At 38.9% G+C, this 27858-nt stretch overlaps 1 protein-coding gene across 4 annotated transcripts in view; it reads right to left on the reverse strand.

Annotated features, from left to right (window-relative positions):
• The window catches only part of LOC139749065 (3-oxo-5-alpha-steroid 4-dehydrogenase 1-like), a 52306-nt gene that overhangs the window by 6779 nt on the left and 17669 nt on the right, over positions 1-27858 (reverse strand). The window contains exons 4-6 of one of the 4 annotated variants that reach the window (XM_071662522.1): positions 25973-26123; positions 25303-25384; positions 19831-22401 (exon numbers count right to left, since the gene is read on the reverse strand). In XM_071662522.1, coding sequence (XP_071518623.1) covers positions 25318-25384; positions 25973-26123 — 218 coding nt within the window. In that variant the 3' untranslated portion in view covers positions 19831-22401; positions 25303-25317. Of the gene's footprint in view, positions 1-19830; positions 25385-25972; positions 26124-27858 lie in introns of those variants that run through there. The other 3 variants (XM_071662520.1, XR_011712881.1, XM_071662519.1) reach the window with 3 other exon arrangements.

Raw genomic sequence — 27858 nt, forward strand, 5'->3', positions numbered from 1 at the left:
ATTCCTCACGACGAATAAACCACAGACAAAACTACAGATCATTTAAATATCAAACTCCCTTTACCTTAAAACTAAACAAAGTTTGAAGAATCTACAGAGGTTTGCTCTGCCACACTACACAAACTTCATGACTGGATAAAGACAGTTACTGTAGGACGTCTACATAGATAACCTTGAATCCTTCCTAAGGCAATTAAAGCAAGTAGCAAGTACAAAAAGAAAATTACAAACCTCCACAGGGCACCTTAGGATATTATTACGCAGACCACCGTAAGATACCACAGACTTCGTCAAGATCCTGTAACAAAAGCACTTTTACTCTGCATACACACCATCTCGAGATACTTCACAGGCATCAGAACACGGTCTCCAGGGACCTAGCCAAAGATGCTCACGGAGCCTCTACCGCCAGCCATACGCTTCACATGTGACAGATCTCTCTCTCCACTGCTAAAAATATTCCCACCTGGGAATATTTCCTCATTATTGGTCTTGACCTTTGGTCGGCCTGACCCATTTGCTGCTCCCTTTACTTGCCTTTCGTCAGGTCTCCCGCCCACGGTCTCTCACTCCTTAATCACATACCATTCCCCACACACCATTCCATCAACCTTACTGACGACACCTCTTTCAACGTTGATTCGTACAACAATACAGTCTACATATGCTCAACAACACTGAAAATTTACGGGAAAAAAATACAATATTAAAACCAAATGGAAAGAATCAACAAAGACGATATGATAAACATTTGAAAAAAAAAAAAAATCGATGCTGTCAAAGGAACCCCAGCTCTAACAGCCTAGCTCACATGAGGGTGGAGTAGCTCGGTGCTTGGACCGCCCGCATGAACACAATGAACTCATTTATTGAACTAAAAGTCCTCTCTCTCTCTCTCTCTCTCTCTCTCTCTCTCTCTCTCTCTCTCTCTCTCTCTCTCTCTCTCTCTCTCTCTCTCCTGAACTCGGTGGCTGGGCGTTCCTCCTATACTGTATATTTCGGAGGCGTAAATATACTCTCACTGCACTGCCCAAAGGTGCTGGGACCATCACAGTGCTTCATGCTTATGCAAAGCAGGACAAAATGTAAAGACTTGCTCGAGATAGTGGCAAACGTACAGATAAAATTCTCTTCTTTTTCAGAATCATCTGTAATCTAAGTTTTAATATGCGCTTTCATTTCTTTTGCATTTTACTTGCTATTGTTTTGAAGATGATAAAACGATTCGAAAATTAGTTTTGAAAAAAACGACAAACTATTTCATACAAATAGTTTTCATCCAGAACCTTTCTTTAATAAATGTGCATTTTACTATCACGATATTTCCATAAAATGAAGAAATGTTACATTTTCTCCGTGAGTCTTGTCCCTCATACTAATAAACCATTTATAGTAAGGCTTTCAGTTAAAAGAAAAGGTGGTGGGTGTAATGACTTGTATCAAAATACGTACAAATTGTTGTTGATGCCTTCAAAATATAAAGAAAACACTGTTCGACTTTAAGTCATGTTGAAAAAAATTATCCCATGATCTTATTAAGAAGAATATTAAGTGTTATTTACTTACCGCTCTATCTGCAAGGTAGCTTTAAACTGAATACCTTAACGGACGTTCAGAAACGCTGTAGCTGACTGGTCCACAAAGGGTAATTCTAGCCCGTAGGAAATATTTTGGGAAAGTTAGATATGGTACACTCAGGCCCACCAAAAGGGAGGGGATTCCGGGACCAAAACCCCTGGGGCCCGAAAGGGAAGAGATGAAAGTTGAAGATATTAAATGAAATGTACGTTACTAAGAATAGATAACACAGAGATTATCATTTGTTGCCATCTCATCGTCTTTCCTATCACGTGAGCCCCACAGCCTCCTCTCCCAAAGGGCAGAAGTAGGTCCATATGCCAACCTAGTTCCCACATCAGCTCTTGGCGACCCAGGATACACCATATCTATATAGGCATAATAATTATCAAAATATACCTAAAAAAAAGAAATAAGAAGACATGCACGAAACAATATGCAATTAACTCGCAAAAAAAAAAGGTAAAAACCATATTGTTAAGCAGCATACCTTTGGTCGGTCGTTATGCAGGCACGAGCTACGGCGTGTTTCCGTCATAACTAGGTTAGTTCGCCTAACTGATAACGTTACAGGCGTTTAGTTAAACACAAGTAACGTTATCAGCTTTTGCTATTGTGTCATTATTAGTGACTAGATGGTGGGATGTGTAGGATGAGCGTTTGGGTATTGTACCTCACCTCTGCTGTAACATCCAAACTTGTCAGAAAATTTTAGTCCAGCCGTTACATAAACGGAGTGTGTGGGGCACTTGTAATCAGTTCTGCCGTTGACATCCGAGATGTTAAGACTTTTTTGTGTGGTCGAACTGAAGATTGCGATTGGGTCCAGAGAGATCGTTGATACCCCGCTTACCAAGCCAAGCGTCTTGGGAGAAAGTCAGTTTAACCCAACAGACAGTAGTCATTGTTGGGAAGAGCCAGTCAGTGATTTCCCTACTGTACACATATCCATTCTTCATTCCAAGAAAACTCAGTGGTCCGAGGGGGGAGGATGGGGGACTTACGAACTCCTCAAGATGATGAAAAGCTCAAAACAAGAGTGATATGCAAGACGACATTCTGAGAGAATATAGCACTTTTGGAGTTATCTGGATTGTAAAGTTAATAACTAACATTGGTCGAATTCTCACAAAACTGGACATTATAGCGATGTACGTTTATAAAGTGCAGCAACTATATTTTGAATGAAAATAAATGTATTTGATAATATAAAGCAGCTGATAGCTATAATTAAGTTTTTTTCGATGAAACAAATGAATACGCTTTTGCAGACAAAGGAAATTTCTTTATAACAAACATTCGGATGTCGAAGATTTGGGGAGTGATGAAAGTGTACGTAGATTACTGAAACTGACGTACGCATTTACATATTTTCCCTTTCGAGGGAAGACAAGGGCTAGAATAATCATATTGAGGGAAGACAAGGGCTAGAATAATCATATTGAGGGAAGACAAGGGCTAGAATAATCATATTGAGGGAAGACAAGGGCTAGAATAATCATATTGAGGGAAGACAAGGGCTAGAATAATCATGTTAAGTTATAATGAATCATATCATTATCATTATTACATAATTCATGGGTAAAGGGTATGTATGGTGAGGTGATCGCACCGTTCATCATCCCCCAACCCCATACCCGAACCATGAATGCGCCCCTGCCTCAGTGGTTTTCATGTTAACGTAGTGTATGACTTGAGCTCTGACTGTTCACACTGACTACCACACACACACACACACACACACACACAATTTGAAAGAGCCAGAAAGCAGGAGATTTAGCGGAATGGACCGAACGCAGACTTAAGCCGAATTCAAGGGCTCTTTTCAGTACTGTACATAATTCCATAAAGAGTGGACGAAAGTCTTCCCTTACATATTACGTTTTACAACGAATCTGTATATAAACGTATACACGAAAGTCGAGACGCACACGCAGCAGGCAGAAATCAAGAACAAATGTCATAATAACACTGAACAATACCATGAGCATCTGGACGCTACCTCAGGCCACCTGGACGGCCCACATGCATTGTTGCCAACTCATATTGCACCGTAACCTTTCGCTGGATACAGTCTAAAGGATAACTAAGAATGTTGCAAAGGATTTGAAAGTGTTTATATATGCTGAATCTATATATGCTGAACCACAAACTAACTAGCCCTCACTTTTAAATAATTGATTAAGCACTTAACGGCAAGCAAGAATCTTAGTCGATATTCATAAAAACAAATGACCCAGCCGACAACGACGAATGCGACGGAGTTCACTTTGTAACCAATGAGTGGTCACAATGCGACAGATTTATGTCCCATGGCGGGAGAACGAGAGACCCCGGTTGACTGCGTTAGTCCAGCACAACGTTCTTCTATCTATCTATCTATCTATCTATCTATATCTATCTATATATATATATATATATATATATATATATATATATATATATATATGGCATTCAACTAACGCAAAAAACGGGTTTTCCCAGTTCAGAACAAGAAGGCCATGAAGAAAATCGTTGTACCACTGAATTAACAATTTCCCATCATCACAGGGACCACCTGTCAATGAAGTCGATCTATAACTGAAGGACCTCTGACATGACAGCGAGATATAAGCAACCTTAAGGAAAAGTTCAGTGATCCATAAGCCGCCATACACATTCGTTTAAAGATGAAAGCATTTAGTAAACGAGGAGGTATGGGGGGGGGGGGCATGACACCCCAAGCATACTATATAGTCTTGGCCGCTACATACGCAGTACCTCTGCCGTGAATATTGACTTCCCAATACACCGCACAAAACCACTCCACAATCCTGTATCTTCTTGTTCATGGTAACACTGAGTGTCTACAGCAAACCACACCACAATCATGCGCGTCTACACTGAGCGTCTACAGCAAACCACACCACAATCATGCGCGTCTACACTGAGTGTCTACAGCAAACCACACCACAATCATGCGCGTCTACAATGAGTGTCTACAGCAAACCACACCACAATCATGCGCGTCTACACTGAGTGTCTACAGAAACTACACCACAATCATGCGCGTCTACACTGAGTGTCTACAGCAAACCACCTCAATCATGCGCGGCTACACTGAGTGTCTACAGCAAACTACACCACAATCATGCGCGTCTACATTGAGTGTCTACAGCAAACCACACCACAATCCTGATGTCTACACTGTCTACAGCAAACCAAAACTCTACAAACTGTAGATCTTATTTGCTCTACAAACAAGCCTACATATTCCTGGCCTCCACAAATATTACACACACCGTTTTAACCGTACACCTTCACAATAGACCTTGGCTACTCCAACGCAACCTAACCCTGACCCGCTTACAATGGGCACCCTGGCCCTACACACTACACCTTGGACCTAGGCACTCTGTATGTGCACCCTGGCCTTATGCCCTGTACACCTTGGCCTAGCTACACACCACTCAAGTTGCTCATCTCCAAACTGTACAACTTGACCATATGAATACTTCAGATGTTCATCCTCCCCTCAAATCTGGTCGATTGATTGGTACATACCTGGCTTAGGCTAGGGTGCGTGTGTGTATGTGCACACACACACACACACACACACGTAAGAGTAAATACATGGTACATATTCATCGTTAAAAGACGGACAACATGTGAGTATAACTAACACTGTAACACACAAATAGTAATCACAAAAATAGCAGTCAGAAAGGAGGGGAGAAAAGGCGATACCAGAATTAGAAGAGCTGAATTACAGTGAATGGTTAAGAGGACTAGTCCTTAGAAACTTGAGCATCCATATTATCCCTGACACAGTAGTCTATCAAGCTTAGCAACCCTATATATACCCTCTCCCCCGGCAACCTCACCCACTACATCACTGGCTACCCCACCCAGTACATCCTAACTCTCCCACCTTCTACACCCCTAACTACCCCAGCTTCTACACCCTGACCACTCTCCACCTACTACACCCTAACGACCCCACCCTCTGGCTGCCCCACCCACCCACCACACGCCGGGTACCAACCCACCCCCTCTGCGCATGGAGTCTCCTCCACATGCAATAACTGGGAGTAAAGATATAGAGAGACCAGCTGGCTTGAGGCGGTGGTCATATTGCACGGGATTATACACGCCCGGGAAAATAATATTTGGATTATTAACAATTCACAGGTTCGGCAAGAAACTTAGGGAAGCCTAATGAAGCTAATTACATTACTTTCAAAACTCGAATAAGAATGTTAAGTACCATAGTAAGTGGTATACTAAGTACAATAATCAAGTACTACAGTAAGTGGTATAATAAGTGCGATAATCAAACACTACTGTAAGTGGTAAAAGTAATATAATCAAGTACAGCAGTAAGTAGTATAATAAGTACTACAATCAAGTACCACAGTAAGTAGTATAATAAGTACTATATTTTAGTACTGCAGTACTATAACCAAGCACTACAGTAAGTAGACTGGTTTAACGAGACGGAAATCTAACATTTTTCCACCATCTTTTCGCAGAAACAGATCGGCTTCACTTCCCCGAGTCCACTGCCCCTCCCTCCTCAGTCCAGCCCCAGAAGACCTTCCTTCACCTTCCCCTAGGTTGAGCCCGAGGCTCTTTATCCCTTCTACTTCTCTAGCCTCCTCCTCACCTCGCCTCGATCCCCACACAACCAACAAACACAACTTACAAATTTCTCAAACTCCGTCTCCAGCCACCAACCCTAACCTTGAACCTTGCAACCCCAGGACCCACCCCTTTTTATGAGGCGACCGTAGCGCTCATGAAGGAAGGTAGTGGTCATGTTCACTGGGGGAGCCATGGAATCATGTGTGGTGATGTGTGTTGGTCAGGGCAAGTTAAGTGCAGGGCGATTGAGGTGCAGGTGTTCGGTGTCTACAGTGTGGAAGAGGCAGCCTGGGGATGAGGGATCTTGTGATACGATGAACAGATGTTTGTAATGTTGAAGAAGTAAGCGGTTTTTTCAAAGTAATGCGGAGCAAGTGTGACTCGTATATGTCTGGGGAGCGCATTCTGGGCACATGTATGCCTGATGGGTTTGAGTTCATCAGTTAGTAGGGCTGAGGGATCGTTGTGCAGATGTTGGATGTCTGTGGGTGCTCAGAGGTCACCAGTTGTTCTAAATACCCTCCTTTGGGCAGTTTAAAGTAATCTTACGTTTGCTTTTGGGGGAATAACTAAACAGATCAAGCATAGTTTGGAGTGGAGCGGATGTATATTGTTTATACAGAGTATGAGGGATCCTCTTTCTTGTCCATAAATGGTGTCCATGAGTGCTCTGAGAGCACATAGTTTATTTGTGTACTTGACGTTTTGAACGTAGGGTGAGAGTAGAGGGGTAAACATCACGTGTGTGTCGTAAATAACGCTTGATGTCTGGTCTCACTGGTATTTTCCTGACTGGGAATGGTTGATCCTTCTGGATGATGAGTGTGCGAGTTGGGATCATGTCTGTCATAGGTTAAGAAGGTGAATGATGATGTATTTCTGTGGGGAACTACAGACATTCTCCTCGATAAAGCCAAGTGTTCTGAGTATGTGATGCAGTGTTTACTGTCTTGCTTATGCAATGCTGGGGTGCGGGTGAGGAGGAGGAGGAGGCAGGAAGGCAGGTCATGTAAGAAGAGACTGAAGAGAGATGGAGAAAAAAAAAAAAAAAAGCTCCGTGGGGCCTCTTTCAAAGAGCTTGAGAGTTTTAGAAGTGCTGACCTTTAAAGGTGGACAGTACCAGGTATCTTTTGTAAGAGGGTGCCGAGGGACGGTCTCTGACGTGTTGGTGATGTCTCTTGCCACAGTGTGTGTGTGTGTGTGTGTGTGTGTAGAGAGAGAGAGAGAGAGAGAGAGAGAGAGAGAGAGAGAGAGAGAGAGAGAGAGAGAGAGAGAAAATACAAGCACGATAGTTACAACTTCTAACTTAAACAAGGAACAACTAATCATCTCGGATCATCTAGGCAAGAGAAAGGCCGTACCCCCTCCCATGGGGTAAGACAGAAGCAGAGAGAAAAAGGCGTTTGGTATCAAGTTACATATGAGATATGTCAGGCAGGTGTATTTTTACCGTTAGGGTCTTTTGTACATGTACTCTTTTTTTTTCCGTCCTATGATATTCTTTTCATATTCTAGAACTGTGTAGCTAACTCCAACGTATTCATGGAGTCGTCAATTAGTTCCCTCCATCACGCGCTCTGATGTCCTCTACATGTCAACGACTTACGTATGTAACCCTCATGAGGTACAGCCAGTTACACAGCCAGTTACAACAGGTATTACTGTAACGCAGGCCACTCCCCGTATTGTGGACGGGGTAATAAATAGTCTCTTGAAGATAAGCTTTCGAAACCTTAAATCTAAATCTTCACTAATACCGTTTTCCATCTTACAAAATGCGTTCGTGGATACTTATGACAGCAAAGACGGGTTCAGCGAAGATGAATCCAGGAAATGTATGGTCGGCATCACCCAACACACTGGCCTCTTTCACCACAACCGGCCTTGTATTTACACTAGAGACTGTACGTAGCTCATGTGGTAATGTAGGATGAGTATTTATAACATGTACTGCATGATAAACTCTCCCACACCCCCGCACTGCAAGAGCCACTTATATAATGTGAGATTGTCTGTGGTCTCGGAATAATCTTTAACATCTGAAGAGGGTGTTAAAAGACTTCCTGGTTGGTGGGTGTAGCTTGACGTTGACGGCCTTAATAACCCTGATAGATAATAAGTCTTGGAGCCCAAACAACCGACCGACCAGCATCGCCATGGGTGTGTTATGGTTTTGGCTGTTGTGACCGAGGTATTAACTTTGAGACATCTGCCTTACATCGACGGTGTCTTGAACCAAAAACTCCAAGAAGTGCTTAATGCGATAAAAGAAAAAAAAAATCACTGTACTGCAAATCTGGGAGAATAAACTATCATCACCGTTAACTGCTTACATTAAATATTCAAAGAAAACTTGTGCAAACGTTTCATTAAATTCCTGGCCGCGAACAGGTATTTCATGCATATTCCTTGGGGTAATTACGTGCACCTTTAGTCCACAAGAAAACTAATAACAATACTGCATGGGACATACATACAACATCCTAACACACGCGAATATCAAAGATTTCGGGAGAGATTCCACCTATACATTGGATACTGACCCATATACAGATGAAGAAATATCCGAATCCGATATCGAATTATCTACTTTAAATACAGCGCCACTGTATGAATCGTTTAATAATCAATTCTCTATATTACTGAGGCGTTAATTTCAATATTGGAATACTTTTCTGTCCTTGTTATTGTTTGTCTTTTCTTTCGAATTGTGATTCGTAACCTTAAACCTCTAAAGATTCCGTAAGCTTAAATAAGTCTCACTGTAGCCTATCTCTCGCTCGGCCCCGGAGAACACTCACGAGTGGGCAGTTTGTTCTTGCGCTACCAGGAAAAAGTTGACACTCTCCCCACAAGCGGTTCATGCAAAAGATAAAGAATTGGTTCTACAAACTAGCATGTAAGGGGGAACTTCTTCAGTGAATCGAAAAATGACCAGAATGGATCAAAGAAAGAGAGGTAGTGAGTAGCGCCTTTTAAAATTGGTTGAGTACGAAGTTGGGTATTGTAAATCATGGTTTTGGGACACTGCTGTTCACGGGCTACGTAAATGATTTTTCTTTTTTATGTTAGCTGAGATAGTACGGGCAACTGAGGCTCTAATCAAAGCCATCTCATGAGTTTAATTTTTCTAATAATGGAGGCTTCAGTCTCATACAGAAGTCCGCATCAAATAAAATACAGAGAGGGTAAAGACAGTATCTCTGAAGAATTTTGTAGGAAGTGAAAAATGTGGCTTAAACTGTGCCAGGTCATAGAGAGTTCCAAAGCTTCGAGGTGTAGAAAGTTATCAAAACGGCCCACCCTTCAGTTGCCAACGGACACACACAGTAATCATGTGACGCACCAATCTGCCAAGCATTGCGTAGTCTAGCTAGTGGTGGGGACACATGAGCAGCCAGCTCTCGGGAGCAAAAACCAAAGCAACATCTTTGGAAGAAGGAAAGTGAAAGAACAAGCGGATCAAGTTCTGAAGTTAGCCTGGGAGAGTTTATAAGTCGGACCGCTTTTGGATGCACTCAGTCAAGAATGGATGCAGAGCTAGAACGACCCCAGATGTGAGAGCAGTACTCCGCACACGGACGTATCAATCCTTTGTATAAAACGAGAAACTGTTCAGAAGAATAGAAAGTTCGACATCTAAACGGGACTCCCAGTTTCTTAGGGGCAGACTTACTTATTTCCGTAATATGGGGTTTCTAAGAAAGAGTGCACGTTACAGTAATACCAATTATGTTCATAAAGTCAAGAGGTGGAATTACAGAACCGTCGGAGAGAGAAAAGTTGAGGAATTTAAGATAGAAAAATTGGTAGAAACGGGGTCTTGAAAGCATGAAACTTAACCAGATTTCAATTAAGCTGTTAATTGAAGTAAATCTTAAAATGTTTTCTGGTCTTTTGCATCGTATTTACTGGGTATGAATCAGAAACTGAGTGCATTATGATTATTTCAAGTATTGAAGTATCTGAACATCTTATCTTTCTATTTTGAAAGAAATAGTTTTTGTTAAAAAATCCCCTGAACTATTTTATTAGCTATTTTTGGCATTTGTCTCATTCAAATATATTTCTTTTACAACTCATCATAAGAAGTATTTTTCCTGCTGAATACAAATCTGGTGTTAAAGTGACGTTTAGTCTTCATAACATTTAATTAAGCTGTTAAATGAAGTCACTTTAGAAATACTTTTTATTCCCTTGCATCGTATTTACTGAGTATGTATCAGTAACTGAGAAGATTATGATATATTTTTCATGATCATATCAAGTATAGGTGTTTTAATATCTTATCTTTTGATTTTGAAGCAAAAAGTTTTATCTCAAAAAACGAAACCGTTAAAAATGTCAATCGGGTAGAATATGTCAAAAAAAAAAACCTGTTGAATGGAGCCCCCCTTCAAGTGGTGCCCAGGGCACCTGCCCTACCTGCCATACCCTAGATACGCCACTGGGTAGGAACGGCACGTTCTTAGAAATGGGGCGTACCAACGCATTCTTCCTAGAAGAAAAAAGTTCTGGTCTTTAAACGAAACGGAACAGACAAGCAAGCATAGGTACAAGTTCAGAGGCACACTTGTTCAGTACACGGGGATGGATGCCATCAGGACCATAAACCATGCTTGTGTCCAGAGAGAGATGCGCTTTTCAGACAGATCGAAAAGAGGTTAGGGAAAGGGCATAGGATTAGTAAGAGGAGCATCAGGGGATGAAGGCATGTTAAGAGTCATCCAAGGAAAAACGTGAACCAACGTGAGTTGCTTGGTCTACAGGAGAGACAGCTATAGTACCGTCAGAACGGAAAAGTGAAGAAGAGGTAGAGCGACAGTTGTTAGCTAGCGATGCCCTTAGCTAAAGACCAGAAAGACCTATCAGTGGATGAAGAAAGGTTACCGAACTTATTCTGAATAAAGGAACGCTTTGCCTCACGGATAACGTATTCGCAATGATTACGGGCATTGATAAATGCTGAATGGGAGTCAAAGGAAGGAGTCTTTTTTTTTTTTTCTAAGCCCGATATCTCTGATCCCTTGCCTGAATGGTTGCTATTGAGTTCCTCACAATATTCTTACATCATCCTTTACGATATTTCCCTCTGAATCACTTAGCCTGATTACCTGCTCCTTCAGCTGACAACTAGCTCTCGGTAAATTTATGGAATAGCTTTGCATCATCAGCTGCCTTGTCCACAATATTCTTTTCAAAGTTTCATTGTTCCTCTTTTCTTATCTTGCTACACTCGTTCCGAGCTCTGTCATATCTTGCCCATGTTAGCTGGCTAGAGTGCCGTCTGTTTCTTCGTCACTGTACGTCTGGAGGCGCCTTTGCTCTATGACATCTTTCATTAAACCATTCCTTTCCTATTCTTACTATTCCCTTGAGTTATCCATGTCTCTACCCTCCCACCGTATGTTTCACAGAACCTCTGAACACAACGCCCTGGTTCATGGCTATTGAATTCCATTTCCAAATCTACGTAACCAGAGAGATTATTGAGGTTTGTGTTGTTTACACAATCATATCTCCTCTCCACTTTTTTTTTTTTTTTTTGCCTCGTCTCTGCCCTTGTAATATCCTCTTTCATCACATATTCAAAATGAAACATTGCATGATCACTTTTTCCAACTCGCGTATTGTATATAATGGTCTCGATATCCATGCTAGTATGAGTGACAATAAGGTCTAATAATGATGGTGTACAGTCGCTCATTTTAGCGTGCTCTGTGACATGTTGGTGCAGGAGATTTTCCTCATACGCTTCAAAAAAAAAAAAAATTGTCTTCACGACTCGCCATTACAACGAGATCTAAATTTCCTCACTCTATCTCTTTATAAATGAAACCTTCCATTACCAGAAGTTAAACGTCTCTTAAGAAGTGTTTCGTTGCTTCACTTACCATCTTGATTGTTCCTTCGTTGTTATTATTGTGCATTTGTACCGGGTCGTTGCAGTTCTTTAGAGGATTTTATACTGATAACACCACAATGCTCTTCCCTACAGTTACTGTTCCCATTAGTACTGTCTGAATGGGCCATCCTCCTCTATTTCTTGAAAAATTCAGGCACTTTTTTTATTGAGGGCAAACTCTCCCCCTCCTTTACCTTCTCCAACCTTCTCTGTAATTTCTTATATGGGTAGCATATCCTCTGTGCTTTTCTAAACCAAAAGCTAGCTCATATCCTTCCTTGATTACTTCATCCGAGTGAGCACATTATTTTTTTCAACCTCTCTGCTTAATTTCCTGTACATCCCTATTTGTACCTCCCCGGGTTTTTTGTTTTTTTTTTTCCTCTCCACTCTTAACGCTCTGTTGATCTGCTTCCAAATTTGTTCCTAATCTTCCACGCTACTTTCATCAGTCCCTATGTGTGTTTTTGTCCCTGTTTTTCTACCTGATCAGCTTTCGATATTATTCAAGTAGGTTCAATATATGCACCTCTGTTCTTTCCTCCTGTTTGAGAGCCTCATGGTAATGCTCCTACGAATTTTTTTTCCAATATTGTCATATTATTCCTCTGAACGCACATCCTCTAGTCACTAGTACACCAGACTTTGCCTTAATATTATTGACATTTCTTCTTACTTCGTATCACCTGGATCTCCTCCCCTAAACTTGTTTCTGCTATAATCTCATGGCTCCTTGAAGTGCTTCTTGATTTCACTTAATTCTAGCTCTAGTTATGTTAACCTTCTGATCTTGCTCCTCCACAAGTTCCTAGAGCATCCGTAAACATATGGTGTCTAGTATTCTCATGTCTAGTTTTCTGTATTCACCTTTATCTCTGGTTCTCTCTTCGCCGATCTTGTTTGGATTGACTGGTGGCGGTAGTAGTACATTCCCGTAACTGAGTTTATATACTATTTATTACAGCTTCAGGTAGAGATAGAGGTCCTTAAACTATCCCCTAATGTATAGTAATGCACTCATTGAGGTACGGATATGTTACATAAATACAAGGAAACGAGACGTGGCAACACAAATAAAAATCCTTTCCCCCGTACAATACAAACAGTGTTCACAAAACACACACACACATACTCACACTCACACGCACTCTTCCCGCAGACGACAGCACTGCATAAGACTAGGGGGAAAAGCTGGCGTCCCCACCACCACATTCACCTCGTCTAACGTTATCCCACACATCCACTTCATTGAATATATATATATATATATATATATATATATATATATATATATATATATATATATATATATATATATATATATATATCAGGCTTTAAAGAATTGGAAAAATATGACTAAAAATGAGACAAAGAAAGGGAAAGGAACATCTGTAGTATGGGGAGATTTACGCTCATAGAGGTGTATTTCGTAACCTTACCGGTCCATTACATAATTCGTATTGTTCTAATGCCATCTGAATTTAGTGCTGATTCACTAAGCTTGTACCAGGTTTACAATCTAATGCATCACCAGCGATTACGTCCTCTGTTTCTATGTAAAGCGGCGTTTGCAGGCGATAGACTAAGTGCTTATACATTAATTCTGTTGTGTGAGCAGTTCAAGGTCTTCTGTCCCCTAACTCGTTTCAGTTCTAGCACTATTTTTGTTGCATACTCTTGAATCTTTATCAGCTGTACAAGTGTCTTCCTCAACAGACCGTCTAACTTCGGTCGATCATAAGTCATAGGTATATTTTCTGCTTTACAAATATTTGGAGGGAGTTCTGACACAACTCAAAAGTTATAATCCACATCCCAAACAACTGTTCTAATGTGATTTCCCCCGGAATAGATTACCGATTATCTCCACATTTAAGTCCCTGTTGCAGGTTGACTTTCACAGCTTTATAGTTTATAGTCTTATAGCTTTATAGCTTGTTTCAGAGGTCAACTTTTTCATTTCTTTTTATCTTCATTACTTTTCATTTGTTTGGGTTGAAGTTTATCAACCATGTACGTACCTGACAACTCTTGGCAGCGGTACCAGTCATGTTGTAAGCTACCACATTATCTAATGCTCCCCACATTCCTCATAAGTCTGGCATCTCCAGCAAACACATTCAGGTAAGAATCAAGTCCTTGTAATTCATTTGCACAGATAAGAAATCAGATAGGCTTCCACATTCTGAACCTTGTTGGACTCCATTTCTTACTTTGGTCTAGTCTAATTACCTCTAACATGCTTTTATTTCTCCATGAAATCATTAAGTAATTTTTGATCCACTAAGGGAGCCCAACCAATACTGTCAACTTCAATTTCTATCTTAACAACCTGTTCTGAGATACTGTACAAAATGCATTCTCCCAGTTCAGAAATACACAACACAACCACCTGTTCCTATTTTCTAAAGTGTTGATTACTCATAAAAATCCTGAGGATATGTTATTTACAGCCTCATTCCTCAAAATCCATGTTGCTTCTTAGCTCATCAAGGATTGAACCCATCTATATGCAACCTGTCCATTCCAGAAAGTTGAAAGACCAAGCTTGTTTATACAACCGGTCTTTAGTTTAGGACAACCTTTAGAAGTGGGTCACTCTTCCTCTCCAGTGACACACAACACTCTTCAAACATCTTCAACAGCATCTCTAGTGGCTTATCAAGGCATTCTTTGAGAATATGCATTAAAACATTTATGCTGATATATACAGTATCTATAACCTTGAATATTACAATAAATTTCAGCTGTTAAGGGAAATTGGGTTAGATTTTCAGAGCTTTGTTGATGTTTAAAATAACCACCTAGTTCATAAGCACTGTGTGGATCTTCTGATATCAGTGCTTTCAAGAGTCTGAGCCCTCATCTCAGTTCAAGAGAGCAGAAGGCTGTAAATCCTCTGAGCTTTGAAACTTGGCAATCAATTCTCCATTTATATCTTCTATGCCGCTAACTTTGCCAAACAAATTCTTGTCTGGTTGGTCTTTGGATGATACCTTCCTCCTAATGATAAAAATTGGCAATTTGAATGATCGTTTGTCTGTAATGTTTTTTACATATTCATTACATTTCTTTTTCATTTGTTGACACTTGTTCATAGTCACAGAAACTTAAGTTTCCTGCACATTGTCATAAAATGGCTGTTTAGCACACCACAGTTCCTTTCTTTATATCTCATTTCTGGGATTCTCCTGTGTATCCTTAAACACCTTGAAATTCACGACATATTCCACCACAAATATAACACAGTCACTTCTCCCAATCAGAGCTCCATAAATGACACTATCAACTTCAAAGCTAATAATAGTAAAAGAGTAGATCCTGTGCAGAGGGAAAGTCTGTGTCTGACCATATTGTATCCCATACTATAATGGTACAAAGTATCTTCTACACAGATGAGGAATTTCTCTCTCTAAATGTTTTCATGAGTATGTGAATACCAGTTTTCCAGCTCTAATTCTCTCTGGGTAATGTTCTTTACTATAATAACTTTTTCACCATCCTATTTGTTCCTTGACAGTTCTGAATTAGAAATAAATCGATCAGACTCTTCAGACCTGCTCGGAGGACTATACACTATGAGAGCAATTAAACATATTTTTCATTTACTACTTCCCCTTTTGTGAACTTTCTGAGTGGTCTACTGTCTACCCCTACTTCAAGGAATTTGAGTATCACCAAAAAGATACCCCCTTCTCTTTTCCTTTCTTTGTCAGGCCAAACTATTTCTGATCCAACTTTTATTGTGAGTTTAGTCTCTCTTATACCTAATATCAACAAGACCTCACCAGAAAATACCTTTTGCACCCCAGCAGTGCAAACAACGACCACCCAGAACACACTAAATGAATGTCTTTTTTCATCATTTACCCAATCTGATCAAACCTACTTACTCAACTCATACGCCACTGAAAAAAAAAATACACAAAATATAGCAGTACAAAATAAACAGAATCCAAACTTCAACACTTCTTAGATGAATTTCAGTCTCTAGACTTCACCATCTCATGCTTTTAGATATGAATGTGCTGAGAAGGGCAGCTGGTGTGATGTCTGATCACTATCTTGTGGAGGCAAAGTTGCAGATTTTTAGAGGTTTTCAAAGAGAAGAGAGAATGTTGGGAAGAAGAGAGTGGTGAGAGTAAGTGAGCTTGGAAAGGAGACTTGTGTGAGAAAGTACTAGGAGAGACTGAGTGTAGAACAGCACAGGGTGAGAGCAAATGACATGAGGGGAGTGGGCGGAGAATGGGATGTATTTAGAGCAGCAGTGATGGCATGTGCAAGAGATGCATGTGTCATGAGAAAGGAGGGAGGTGGGCAGATGAGAACAGGAAGTGAGAGGTGGGATGAAGAAGTAAAGTTGTTAGTGAAAGAGAAAAGAGAGGTGTCTGGATGATACTTGCAAAGAAGTACTGCAAAAGACAGGGAGATGTGTAAGAGAATGTGGCAGGAGGTCAAGAGGAAGAGGCAAGGGTTGAAAAAGGGGGTAAATGAGAGTTGTGGTGAGAGAGTATCATTAAACTTTAGGGAGAAAAAAAAGATGTCTTGGAAGGAGGTAAATGACATCCATAAGACATGAGAACAAATTGGAACATCGGTGAAAGAGGCAAGGGGGAAGTGATAACTGATACTGATGAGTGAGAAGGAGATGGAGTGAGTATTCTGAAGGTTTGTTGAATGTGTTTGACGATAGAGTGGCAGATGTAGGTGTTTTGGTCTTTGGTCAGGAGGGTATGCAAAGTGAGAGTCAGGGAGAGTGGTTTGATGAAGAGAGAAGAGATGGTAAAAGCCTTGCAAAAGATGAAATCCAGCAAGGCGGTGGGTTTGGATGGTACTGCAGTTGAATTTATTACGAAACGGGGAAAGGATATTCAATGTATGTATGGATCATGGTGAAGTGCCTGAGGATTGGCAGAATGCATGCATAGTGCCACTGTACATAGGTAAAGGGGATAAAGATGAGTATTCAAACTACAGAGGCATAAGTTTGTTGAGTATTTCTGTAAAATTACATGGGAGGGTATTGATTAAGAGGGTGAAGGCATGTACAGAGCATCAGATTGAGGAAGAGCAGTGTGGTTTTAGAAGTGGTAGAGGATGTGTGGACCAGGTGTTTACTTTGAAGTATATATATAAGAAATACTAAGAAAATCAGATGGATTGTTTGTAGCATTTATGGATCTGGAGAAGGCATATGATAGGGTTGATATAGATGCTCAGTGGAAAGTCTTAAGAATATATACAGTGTGGGAGTTAAGCTGCTAGAAGCAGTGAGAAGTTTATTAAAGGGTGTAAGGCATGAGTATAAACAGGAAGAGAGGAGAGTGATTGGTTCCCAGTGAAAGTAGGTATCTGGCAGGGGTGTGTGTGATGTCCCTATGGTTGTTTTTTTTAATCTGTTTATGGATGGTGTTGTTAGGGAGGTAAATGTAAGAGTTTTGGAGAGGGGAGAGTATGCAGTTTGTTGGAGATGAGAGGGCCTGGGAAGTGAGTCAATTGCTGTTTGTCAGTGATACAGGAGTGGTGGCTGATTCAAGTAAAAAACTGTAGAAGTTGGTGACTGAGTTTGGAAATGTGTGTGAAAGGGAAAAGTTGAGAGTAAATGTGAATAAGTGCAAGGTTATTAGATTCATCAGGGTTGAGGGACAAGTTAGTTGGGATGAAAGTCTGCATGGAGAAAAATTGGAGGAAGTGAAGTGTTTTAGATATCTGGGAAAGGAATTGGCAATGAATGGAACCATGGAAGCAGAAGTGAGTCACATGGTGGGAAGGAGGTGAAGGTTCTGGAAGCAATGAAGAATGTGTGGAATAGTAGTTCTAACAATATTATATGTTTGCAAGGCATGGGCTATAGATAAGGTTGTACAGAGGAGGGTGGATGTGTTGGAAATGAAATCGTTTGAGGACAATATGGGGTGTGAGGTGGTTTGATTAAGTAATGAAAGGGTAAGAGAAACGTGTGGTAATAAAGAGTGTGGTTCAAAGAGCAGAAGAGGGTATGCTGAAATGGTTTGGACACTGGGAATGGAGTGAGGAAAGGATGACAAAGAGGATATATGTGTCAGAGGTGAAGGGACCAAAAGGAGGTGGAACACCAACTTGGAGATGGAAAGATGGAGTAAAAAACATTTTGTGCGATCAGGGCCTGAACATGCAGGAGGGTGAGAGGCCTGCAAGAAATGGAGTGAATTGGAATGATGTGGTATACCAGGGTCGATGTGCTGTCAGTGGACTGAACCAGGGCATGTGAAACATCTGGGGTAAACCATGGAAAGGTCTGTGGGGCTGGATGTGGATAGATAACTGTGGTTTTGGTGCATTACACATAACAGCTAGAGACTGAGTGTGAACAAATGTGGCCTTGTTTGTCTGTTTTCCTGGCACTACCTCATTGATGCTGTTTGCTGTGGGGAAGGGAGGTGCCAGTAATGGATGAAGGCAAGTAATTATGAATATACACATAATGTATATATATCTTTCTTTCTTTCATACTATTTGCCATTTCCCGCATTAGTGAGGTAGCGTTAAGAACAGAGGATTGGGCCTTTGAGGGAATATCCTCACCTGGCCCCCTTCTCTGTTCCTTCTTTTGAAAAAAAAAAAAAAAAAAAAGGCAGCCAAGGAATAGAGTGAATCGGAACGATGTGGTATACCGGGGTCGACATGCTGTCAATGGATTGAACCAGGGAACGTGAAGCGTCTGGGGTAAACCATGGAAAGTTTTGTGGGGCCTGGATGTGGAAAGGGAGCTGTGGTTTCGATGCATTATACATGACAGCCAGAGACTGAGTGTGAACGAATGTGGCCTTTGTTGTCTTTTCCTGGTGCTACCTCACACGCATGCAGGGGAGGGGGTGTCATTTCAAGTGTGGTGGGATGGCATCAGAAATGGATGAAGGTAGCATGCATGAATATGTACATGTGTATATATGTATATGTCTGTATATGTATGTATATGTTGAAATGTATAGGTATGTATATGTGCCTGTGTGGGCATTCATGTATATACATGTGTATGTGGGTGGGTTGGGCCATTCTTTCGTCTGTTTCCTTGTGCTGCCTCGCAAACGTGGGAGACAGCAACAAAGTATAATAAATAAATAAAATAAATATATTTATAATTTTTTTTTTTTTTTTTCATACTATTCGCCATTTCCCGCGATAGCGAGGTAGCGTTAAGAACAAAGGACTGGGCCTTTGAGGGAATACCCTCACCTGGCCCCCTTCTCTGTTCCTTCTTTTGGAAAAAAAAAAAAAAAAAAAAAAAAAAAAAAATATAAATATATATATATATGTATATGTCTGTGTATGTGTTTATACGTATGTATGTGTACATGCATGTGCATGTATGTACATGAGTGGATTGGTCTTTCTTACAACATAGCAACTTTAATATATTATTCTCCAAAACCATTAATTTCTTCAGTTTTCCCTGAGTCATTATTTTTTTTCAACCAAGCCAATCAAACCTCCTACAACCACATAAAGTACTGATCCTCATATTTTGTACAATCTTCTTAGAATGCATGCAAAACGTAACTGCTTTCCTTGTAATATACTTAAACCAATGAATGTCATTAACTGTATAAAGTTATTATGCTATGGATTTTCCCACATATTTGTTTGAATTTTGATATAGGCCAAGTTTATACTAACGACTTTTCCATATTTATGTTAATTACAAATTAAATATTCTGTGATGGTGATAGCAATGAAAACATGTATGTAATAAAGACATTTATTGCAATGCAGTTACAGTGTAAACCACAACAGATATCAATATTGTGTTTAAAAAGTTTGGTGAAAGGATGAAGTGAGATGAACTGTCAGTTAAATTACAATTAAACTTTTAACAACTTTATCACTAGCATAACTGGTACTAAAAGGGTCATTATTTCAGAAAGTTAAACTAACTTACAGTAATATAAACTTTATACATAGCATCAAGTATAAACAATATTCTCAAAAATTTAAAGAACTAGAGACAAATGGCAAATTCTGACATCAGATAGTTTCCATACGATTCTCTCATCCAAATTCAAAATAAAATTATTCTGCATTCTTCAAACTTTAGAAGTAAAGAAGGCTTCTTATAGTAATATATTAGATGCATAAAATCATATAACTGAAAATGAGAAATGTTTACACTATCACTAAGATTTATATTTATTTATCTAATATACTTAATCTCTTTTTCCTGCGTCAGCAAGGTAGCGCCACGAAACAGACATAGAATGGCCCATCCACTCATATATATAGATATATACATAAACGCCCACATATGCACATACACATACATATACATATCAACATATACATACACATATGCAGACTTTTTTTTTCTTTTTCATACATATTCGCCATTTTCTGCATTAGCGAGGTAGCACCAAGAATAGAGGACTGAGCCTTATAGAGAATATCCTCACTTGGCTCCCCCTCTCCGTTCCTTCCTTTGGAAAATTAAAAAAATGGGAGGGGAGGATTTCCAGCCCCCGCTCTACTTCTATGCGGAATATACATACATATATATTGGAAAGGATTACAATTTTGCGCGTGATCAAGATATTCCTATGAGTCCATGGGAACTCATAGGAATACATATATATACACATATGCAGACATATGCATACATACATACACATGTACATATTCATACTTGCTCGCCTTCATCCATTCTTGTTGCTATCTCTCCCCATAAGAAAACAGCACTGCTATCCCCTGCTTCAGCGAGGTGGTGCCAGGAAAACAGACAGAAAAGGCCACATTCATTCACACTCAGTCTCTAGCTGTCATGTGTAATGCACCAAAACCACAGCTCCCTATCCATATCCAGACCCCACAGACCTTTCCATGGTTCACCCCAGACGCTTCACATGCCTGGTTCAGTCCATTTACATTATGTGAGTGAATATTAGGATCCCTCTTCAGTAACAATGCTGTTCTGCAAAGTCCTTGCACCAAGTAAAACTACCTTGCTGAGAAAAACTGATTACAGTAAATCTTTTGGAAGACACTACCATTATATTCATCTAAGAACACCAAATAAAGTATGTGGCTAGGATACATCTAGCCACAAAAATCTACAATCTAACATCATCTAAGTATGTGCTCATATTTGCTCCCTATCTGTGTACATTTAATGACAAATCATTTAATCCGATTAAAATCTGATTACATGATCCCTACTTACCATGGCTATAAATATTTATACTGATAAGTTTTGCTACTAGTGTTTACTACACTTTTTCAATCGTGTTAAATATTTATTTCTAACTATCCATTGTAGTACCACTTAGCTCTCTCCCTATATTTAAAGGGTGAAACAAGGGCATAAAGTCTAAAACAGAACACAGAAAACTGTATTACTATATTAGTATAAAGCTTTGCATTCTATGAGACTCAGAGTCATACAGGATATGACAAGGACTTTGGGTTACTGTCTTCCAGTCCAAATCTAGCAGGACTAAGTAAAATAGACTTTTTCTTTGTAAACATCAATAGTAAAACTATGATTTATATTTGTACCAAAATAGGTTACACTGCCCTTATGATGGACTGTAGAGGAGTTAACCTCAAATAAAGTCAAAAATTTGACATAATGATTCCCATCACCTATAACAACTTTCCTAATTCTCAGCTCTTAAAATTGTCCAAAGTCAGGGTGGGTACTGGTAGATATCTTGAGTTTGCCTCATCTAAAGTTGAAAACAAAGTATCCTGGACTTTAACAGCTCCTTTTTCGAGTTGCAATAAGAGGCAAGGACCTCAGGATTATAATGTGATAAAAAGTAATACATAAGGTGAAGACCATCCACTTGGTCATTAACATGAGGAGATATGGATCATCAGATAATATGAGCAAATATGTAGGTATCTTATCCTATCATGAAAAAAATCATGGATAAACAAGATCCACTGTCACTTCACAAAGTATTTCAGTGGAGAGCTAGAACAAATATTTCTTAGAATATTTGGTGTTTATACTTAATGGTGGGTTTATCTGCATTAATGCATATATAGCTGTTATGTTTACAAACTAGACTGGAATAATATGTCCTGCCTAAAGGCTTTGATACACATAAAGATATATCCTCCAGTAAATGAAGAAAATTCTGTTAGCATTCCAGAAATAACTCTACAGGACATACTGATATCCATGTGCAATCTGAATACACAACATCCACTTAAGCTTACGATGAGCAAAATACATGGACCCATATTTAGATTTAGTCTTTATATGCTGGTTCCACAATGTCCCTAGATAGGGATGATATCCTTAATCCTCCTCAAGTTAACTGTAAGAAATAAAATCATCCAAAAGATACCTTTCAGAGGGAACACAATTTCACTTTAGAATTTTAGTTAACTTAAGGATATTAACAGTTTACTCTGACTTTTCTGCAAATGGCCATACTCAAATATGGGAAATAAAGTTTAAGACACCTTTAAAGAATAATTCTAAAGATCTGGTAGGCAAGTCAGTATTACAATGTTTTAGAAGAATGAGTGAAGACATTTCACAGCTCAAAAATTAAAGAAAATTACATATTGTGAAAATAATTATTCAAGACTAAATTGGCTAATCAATAAAAACCTAATCAATCCCTTGTTGCCTATCATTTTTTTTTTTTCTCTTCAGAGATGATCTGTGATGTTAGTTCCTATTGTGAAAAATATTCACTGAAAAGCCTCTAAACCTAGGTAAGAATGACTGGTCACCATTAATCCTATCTCTCATTAAAAAACTGAAAAAGAAATGTGAAAAGTCTGCTTGAATCTCTAAATCAGAAGAGGAAACCAAGGACTGGATAAAACAATGTAGGGCAATCACCAAAACCCTTCCCTCTCAATTTATCAATGTGGTCATCACAAATAACAACAGAGGGCACATACAAAAACAAATTGTATATGGTATGTCATCAAATTCAATCCAGAGACAATACACACACAGCCAAAGTTGTCAAATCCAGAAATGGTGATATGTAAAAATTTTGAGATCAGACAATTGTTTTGCATTGCAAACTGATCTACCTGAAAGGGCTCACAGCTGTCTCAAACCCGCAGGAAGCATGATTTCTTCCTGAATAATTTGTCTGTAAAAGTATTTAGCCTACAGATAATATTGATAAGAAAAATGTGAAACTACAATTCTAAGGCCAGCCTCATTATACATTTTGTCAACTCTAAGTAATGAACTTGAGATGACTGATTACTTTTCCTCAGATAATGCTTCTCCCCCTACTAAGTATATGGAAGAAGTCATTCTTGAGGGAATGAAGGAATACAGATGATCCCAACTTATGGTGGTTTGACTTGCGATTTTTCGACTTTATGATGGTGAGATATTCAACACTTTATTATTAAGCAATTTTTGTGTTAGATGATTTTGTCCAACTGTAGGCTAATGTAAGTTTTGAGAATATTTAAGGTATGCTCAGCTAGGCTATGATGTTTAGCAGGTTCGATATACGGTATTAAATATATTTTCGATTTATGATATTTTCAATTTACAATGGGTTGCTCGGAACATGACTCCATCGTAAGTTAGGAATCATCTGTACCATGTATCCCTTCTTCCTCCAAGTTTATCTCTTCATCCAAATGACATTTCAATCATTCCTGTTCTGAGGTCATTTGAACATTGGGAATCGAAAAACTTTCTTTTCTTTGACTCTACACCAACATTCAACCTAATTCTTCCATCAAGAAGTCTTTCTGGTTTCTGGCTAAAAATATTTAATAACATATGTCAGTCTACTTCTCCCACTTTTCCATACCAATGAATTTATGACTGTCTCCTATAGAGAGAGCAACTCTATTTAACTCTACTTTTTCCTGTAATTCTGCTTTGGATGATTCTAGCATTCTTTCACCTGATTTGCATTTTTGCTGATTCTGTAACTATCATACTTTGCTCGTAGCATAAGCAAGGTATACAAACTAAACTGCATCTCTCCTTATGTTTTAAAGAATGCCTCCGAGTTTGTTCCAGTGCTTACTCATGTTTTTCTTTTACTTTTAAATCAGAAATTCATTAATTTGGAAATATGCAACATTAAATTCTATCCTAAAGACAAGTGACTATCTTAAGCTTTTCAACTATTACACCAATGTATTGAAGTTATTTACTGCAAGGTCTTTCAATCTCTCAACTTTAATTATGCATATTAAACCTCAATTGTTTTCTCACTGATAACCATTACAGTTTTGGTATGGCAATATCCACTAATGATATACTTTCTATATCACAAATTTTTGGTGATGCTCTTTGAGTTTTCTTAGTGAAGTTTATGCCACTATTGTTGCTATTTTGAAAGCTTTTAATGAAATCTAGAAAAGGTTCTGATCTCCACACCTGGCTCTTTTGGTTTTCTTTCCTCCTGTTCCTCTATTTCCAGCTTTTTCTTTGGTCAGTCCATCTCCATAACTGTTGATGGATTTACTTCTTCACTTATCATAAGGTGTGTTCCTAGTTTAAGAATATGTATAAGCCATTTGATATTTGTACGTGCCTGATTCACCCTACATAGCTGAGTGAATCTAACTATGATTTTAAACAGACATGTAAATGGCACTGATAAAAATATATTCCCTAGATATAACTTATTCTTCACTCAAAATTGAACACCTTATGAACAACTTTCTATAAAAGTTTTGTGTGTCAATTATGCACACACTAAAAGCAAAAGGCCAACAGCTGCACCAAAAATAAATGTAAGACATTATCTTAAAAGGCAAAATATGGATGCAGTTGCCATTTTCTTGTACAATGAAGTAAGAATGTATGCACAATGGAAAGTACAGAGGAAGAAACTCATATGTGAAGACAAATTATGTAAAGGATAAATAATATAATGAGGATACATGAAATGTAGTAAACTCTAAAGTATGAAATAGTTTGAAGTGGTCTTAGATCATTAAAAAGAAAGCAACCAGAGAACAGATCCATCAGTTGATGGCAGAGGGAGCACACTTACCAAGGTAAGCTTAAAGACAACCCAAACTAAGTGATTTATTTTGTCACATATTGACAATGATTAATATAACAACCTGGTCATTACTAGAAGATAATGGTTAAGTATAAACTCGACAACTAAATCAGTATTCGGTATGCACATAAATAGTGAAATTTACAAATAACAAGAATGACAGAGGCTTTGAAATGATTACAAAATAACTCTCAGAGGAAACATTACCTAATGTCTGCTCTCCTAAAGCAGGAATGGAAACACAGCTTTCCTGGTCTTAGGATAATCATCAAACTTCTTCACATACCACCTGAAAATACAAAAAAAAGATGATACTTATGTTTTGTTCGCTGGTACCAGCACGCATCAAATCTTTATTCTAAAACTGATAAGGCTATATGATAATCTACCCTCACAAATGAGACTGAAGTAATTATGTCCACCAGAGACAAAACATCAATAGTTCCAGAAACCCAATTACTGTGGCTCAGCTAGAGTCATGACCATTAAAAGAGTAATAAAACAGTTACCATCATTATTCCACCTAACAGAGGTTCGACACGGGCATGGGCTATAAACTAGAGAAGTAATGAACGTACAAGAATAAGTGAACACCATACATTTAGTGTTGGTAAACGAACTTTTCAGACCTCTTCTGTCAAAGTGTATTAATGCCATTCAAAAATATAATTCATTAGCCAACTCAACAAGTTCTAAGCTTACTAGCTGTACATGGAAGGGCAACTATATAAATGGGGAAACAGATGAATTACTCTAGGGGTAATGGTTAGAAAAAAAAAAATGTGTATGAAAGATAAAGATACTTTTCCAGCGAAGATCTCATACCTGAAATACCAGAAGCCCTCCTATTCAGAAATACAAATATGTAAGAACTTACTGATGGTGGCTTAGAGCTCTCCTGCTTAAGAAGAGAGTTGTGAAGAACGCATGGGCGGCTGCAGGTGGGGAAAGGCTGGCAAGTGCATAACCCCACATCTCTATGATCTCGCCAAAATAATTGGGACACGAGATCCTCTCAAACAAGCCACCTACAAAAAAAAAAATAATAATAATAATAATTGATAATAATAATAATAATAATAATTGAGAGAAAATATAGCATATGAGTGCATTCATAAGCTGAAATAAATTTCATTCTTAAAACAGCGTAAATGGCAAACGAAAATAATTTTGCCTATTTAGCAGAAAAGACAAAATTCCTCTGACGTACAGTAGCTGTAAAACTACAAATTATTACAAAAGCAAAAAGAATTATAAGTAATCACATTCTACTCATTTGTGAATAATCAATTACTTATCAAACCGTTTAAACATCTTTGGATTTTGCCTTTGATTTGATAGTCAATTAAGGTTATTGTGAATGCACACATAATCTTACAACAGGAAAAAAAAAATATTGATACTTGGAAATGTATGGATGGTATTGTGTGAAAGGAAGAGCGAATGGAAAATGCATTACAGCAAAAACAAACACTCATCTCAAATTCTTCCTTTGTGCTTTTGTAGCAGGTCCATCTCGGAGACTATCATTTGAAACATTACTATAAACATTTTTTTTTATCCTGTATCTTTTTAACATTCCTTTTCCAATTAGACCGGCAGTTCAAATTTCGCGCCATGAGTGTGACAATGATGCCGGACTCGCTTTGTGTACAAGTCGCCAACCGTCGCGAATGCTGGAGTTGAGGATAGTATACCAGTTTTTTCTACAACATACTTTCTTACTTAGGATATCATACGTCATGAGATAGGCAAGATACGTAGCAACATAATGATACAAAACATATATTTGCCTACCGTGCATGACACGAAAAAGCAGAGGGAAAAGATAATGGAGCTCTATCCTGAGTCTACAAACAAGACCGTGAAAAATTGAATCTACGAATCTCTAGGATAAACCGTCAGTACCAGGTACTGTACAGATTGGTTAAATTAAATCGGCCCGAAGGTGTGTGTGTGTGTGTGTGTGTATTACAGGACCTATACTTAGAAATCAGCAAATCTACAGGTGATGGGACTGACAGAAAAGCGCAACTTTTCATCATGGCTTACTGCATGGTAATCTTAGACTGGATGCTGACGAGCAAAGATCAACCGATTTTCACTTCAAAGAGCAAAATTCAACTACATATACAGAGGAGGTTCAGGAGCAGAGGCTGATCTGAATAAATATATAATGCGGATGAAACACGGCAGCGGGTTCCCAACGTCAGCACTAGGTGAGAAATGATCAACCAGTCGCTTGTGTCTTCAGAAATAATAAAAATCGTATCACATTTCTCTTATGTGCCAATGCAGCAGGTACGCACAAGTAAAGTAAATCTTACCACGGCCATTGATAAAATACAAGGAATCATGCAGATAGACACGTTTTCTGTAATTGTTTCCACCATAGTTCTGTATTAGAAATTACAGCAAACTACAGGAAGATTAGGAAACTTGAGGAAATGAAAGCTCTTAATTTTATTGGAGAACTATCGGGCTCACCCACTGTAAGACAATTTGGTGTCTGGAAATTATTCACCGCACTTCTGCTCTACCCCATCTATATCTTTCTTTGATCTACCCAGTGGATCATTGTGTGATCGAAAATATGGAATGCTTTAATGAATTAACCACGACGGGGCTGTAAGTTATTTTTGGTGAATTTACAACCACAAGGATGCTATGTATGGTCTTGCATGTGCATGGCGAGGTGTTGTGGGCATAAAATTGAGAAGAGCTTGGAGAGAAACAGTGGCACACCATCTTGTCTGCTGATAT

This window comes from Panulirus ornatus, chromosome 6, assembly GCF_036320965.1.
Source record: "Panulirus ornatus isolate Po-2019 chromosome 6, ASM3632096v1, whole genome shotgun sequence".
In the NCBI taxonomy this organism is placed as follows: Eukaryota; Metazoa; Arthropoda; class Malacostraca; order Decapoda; family Palinuridae; genus Panulirus; species Panulirus ornatus.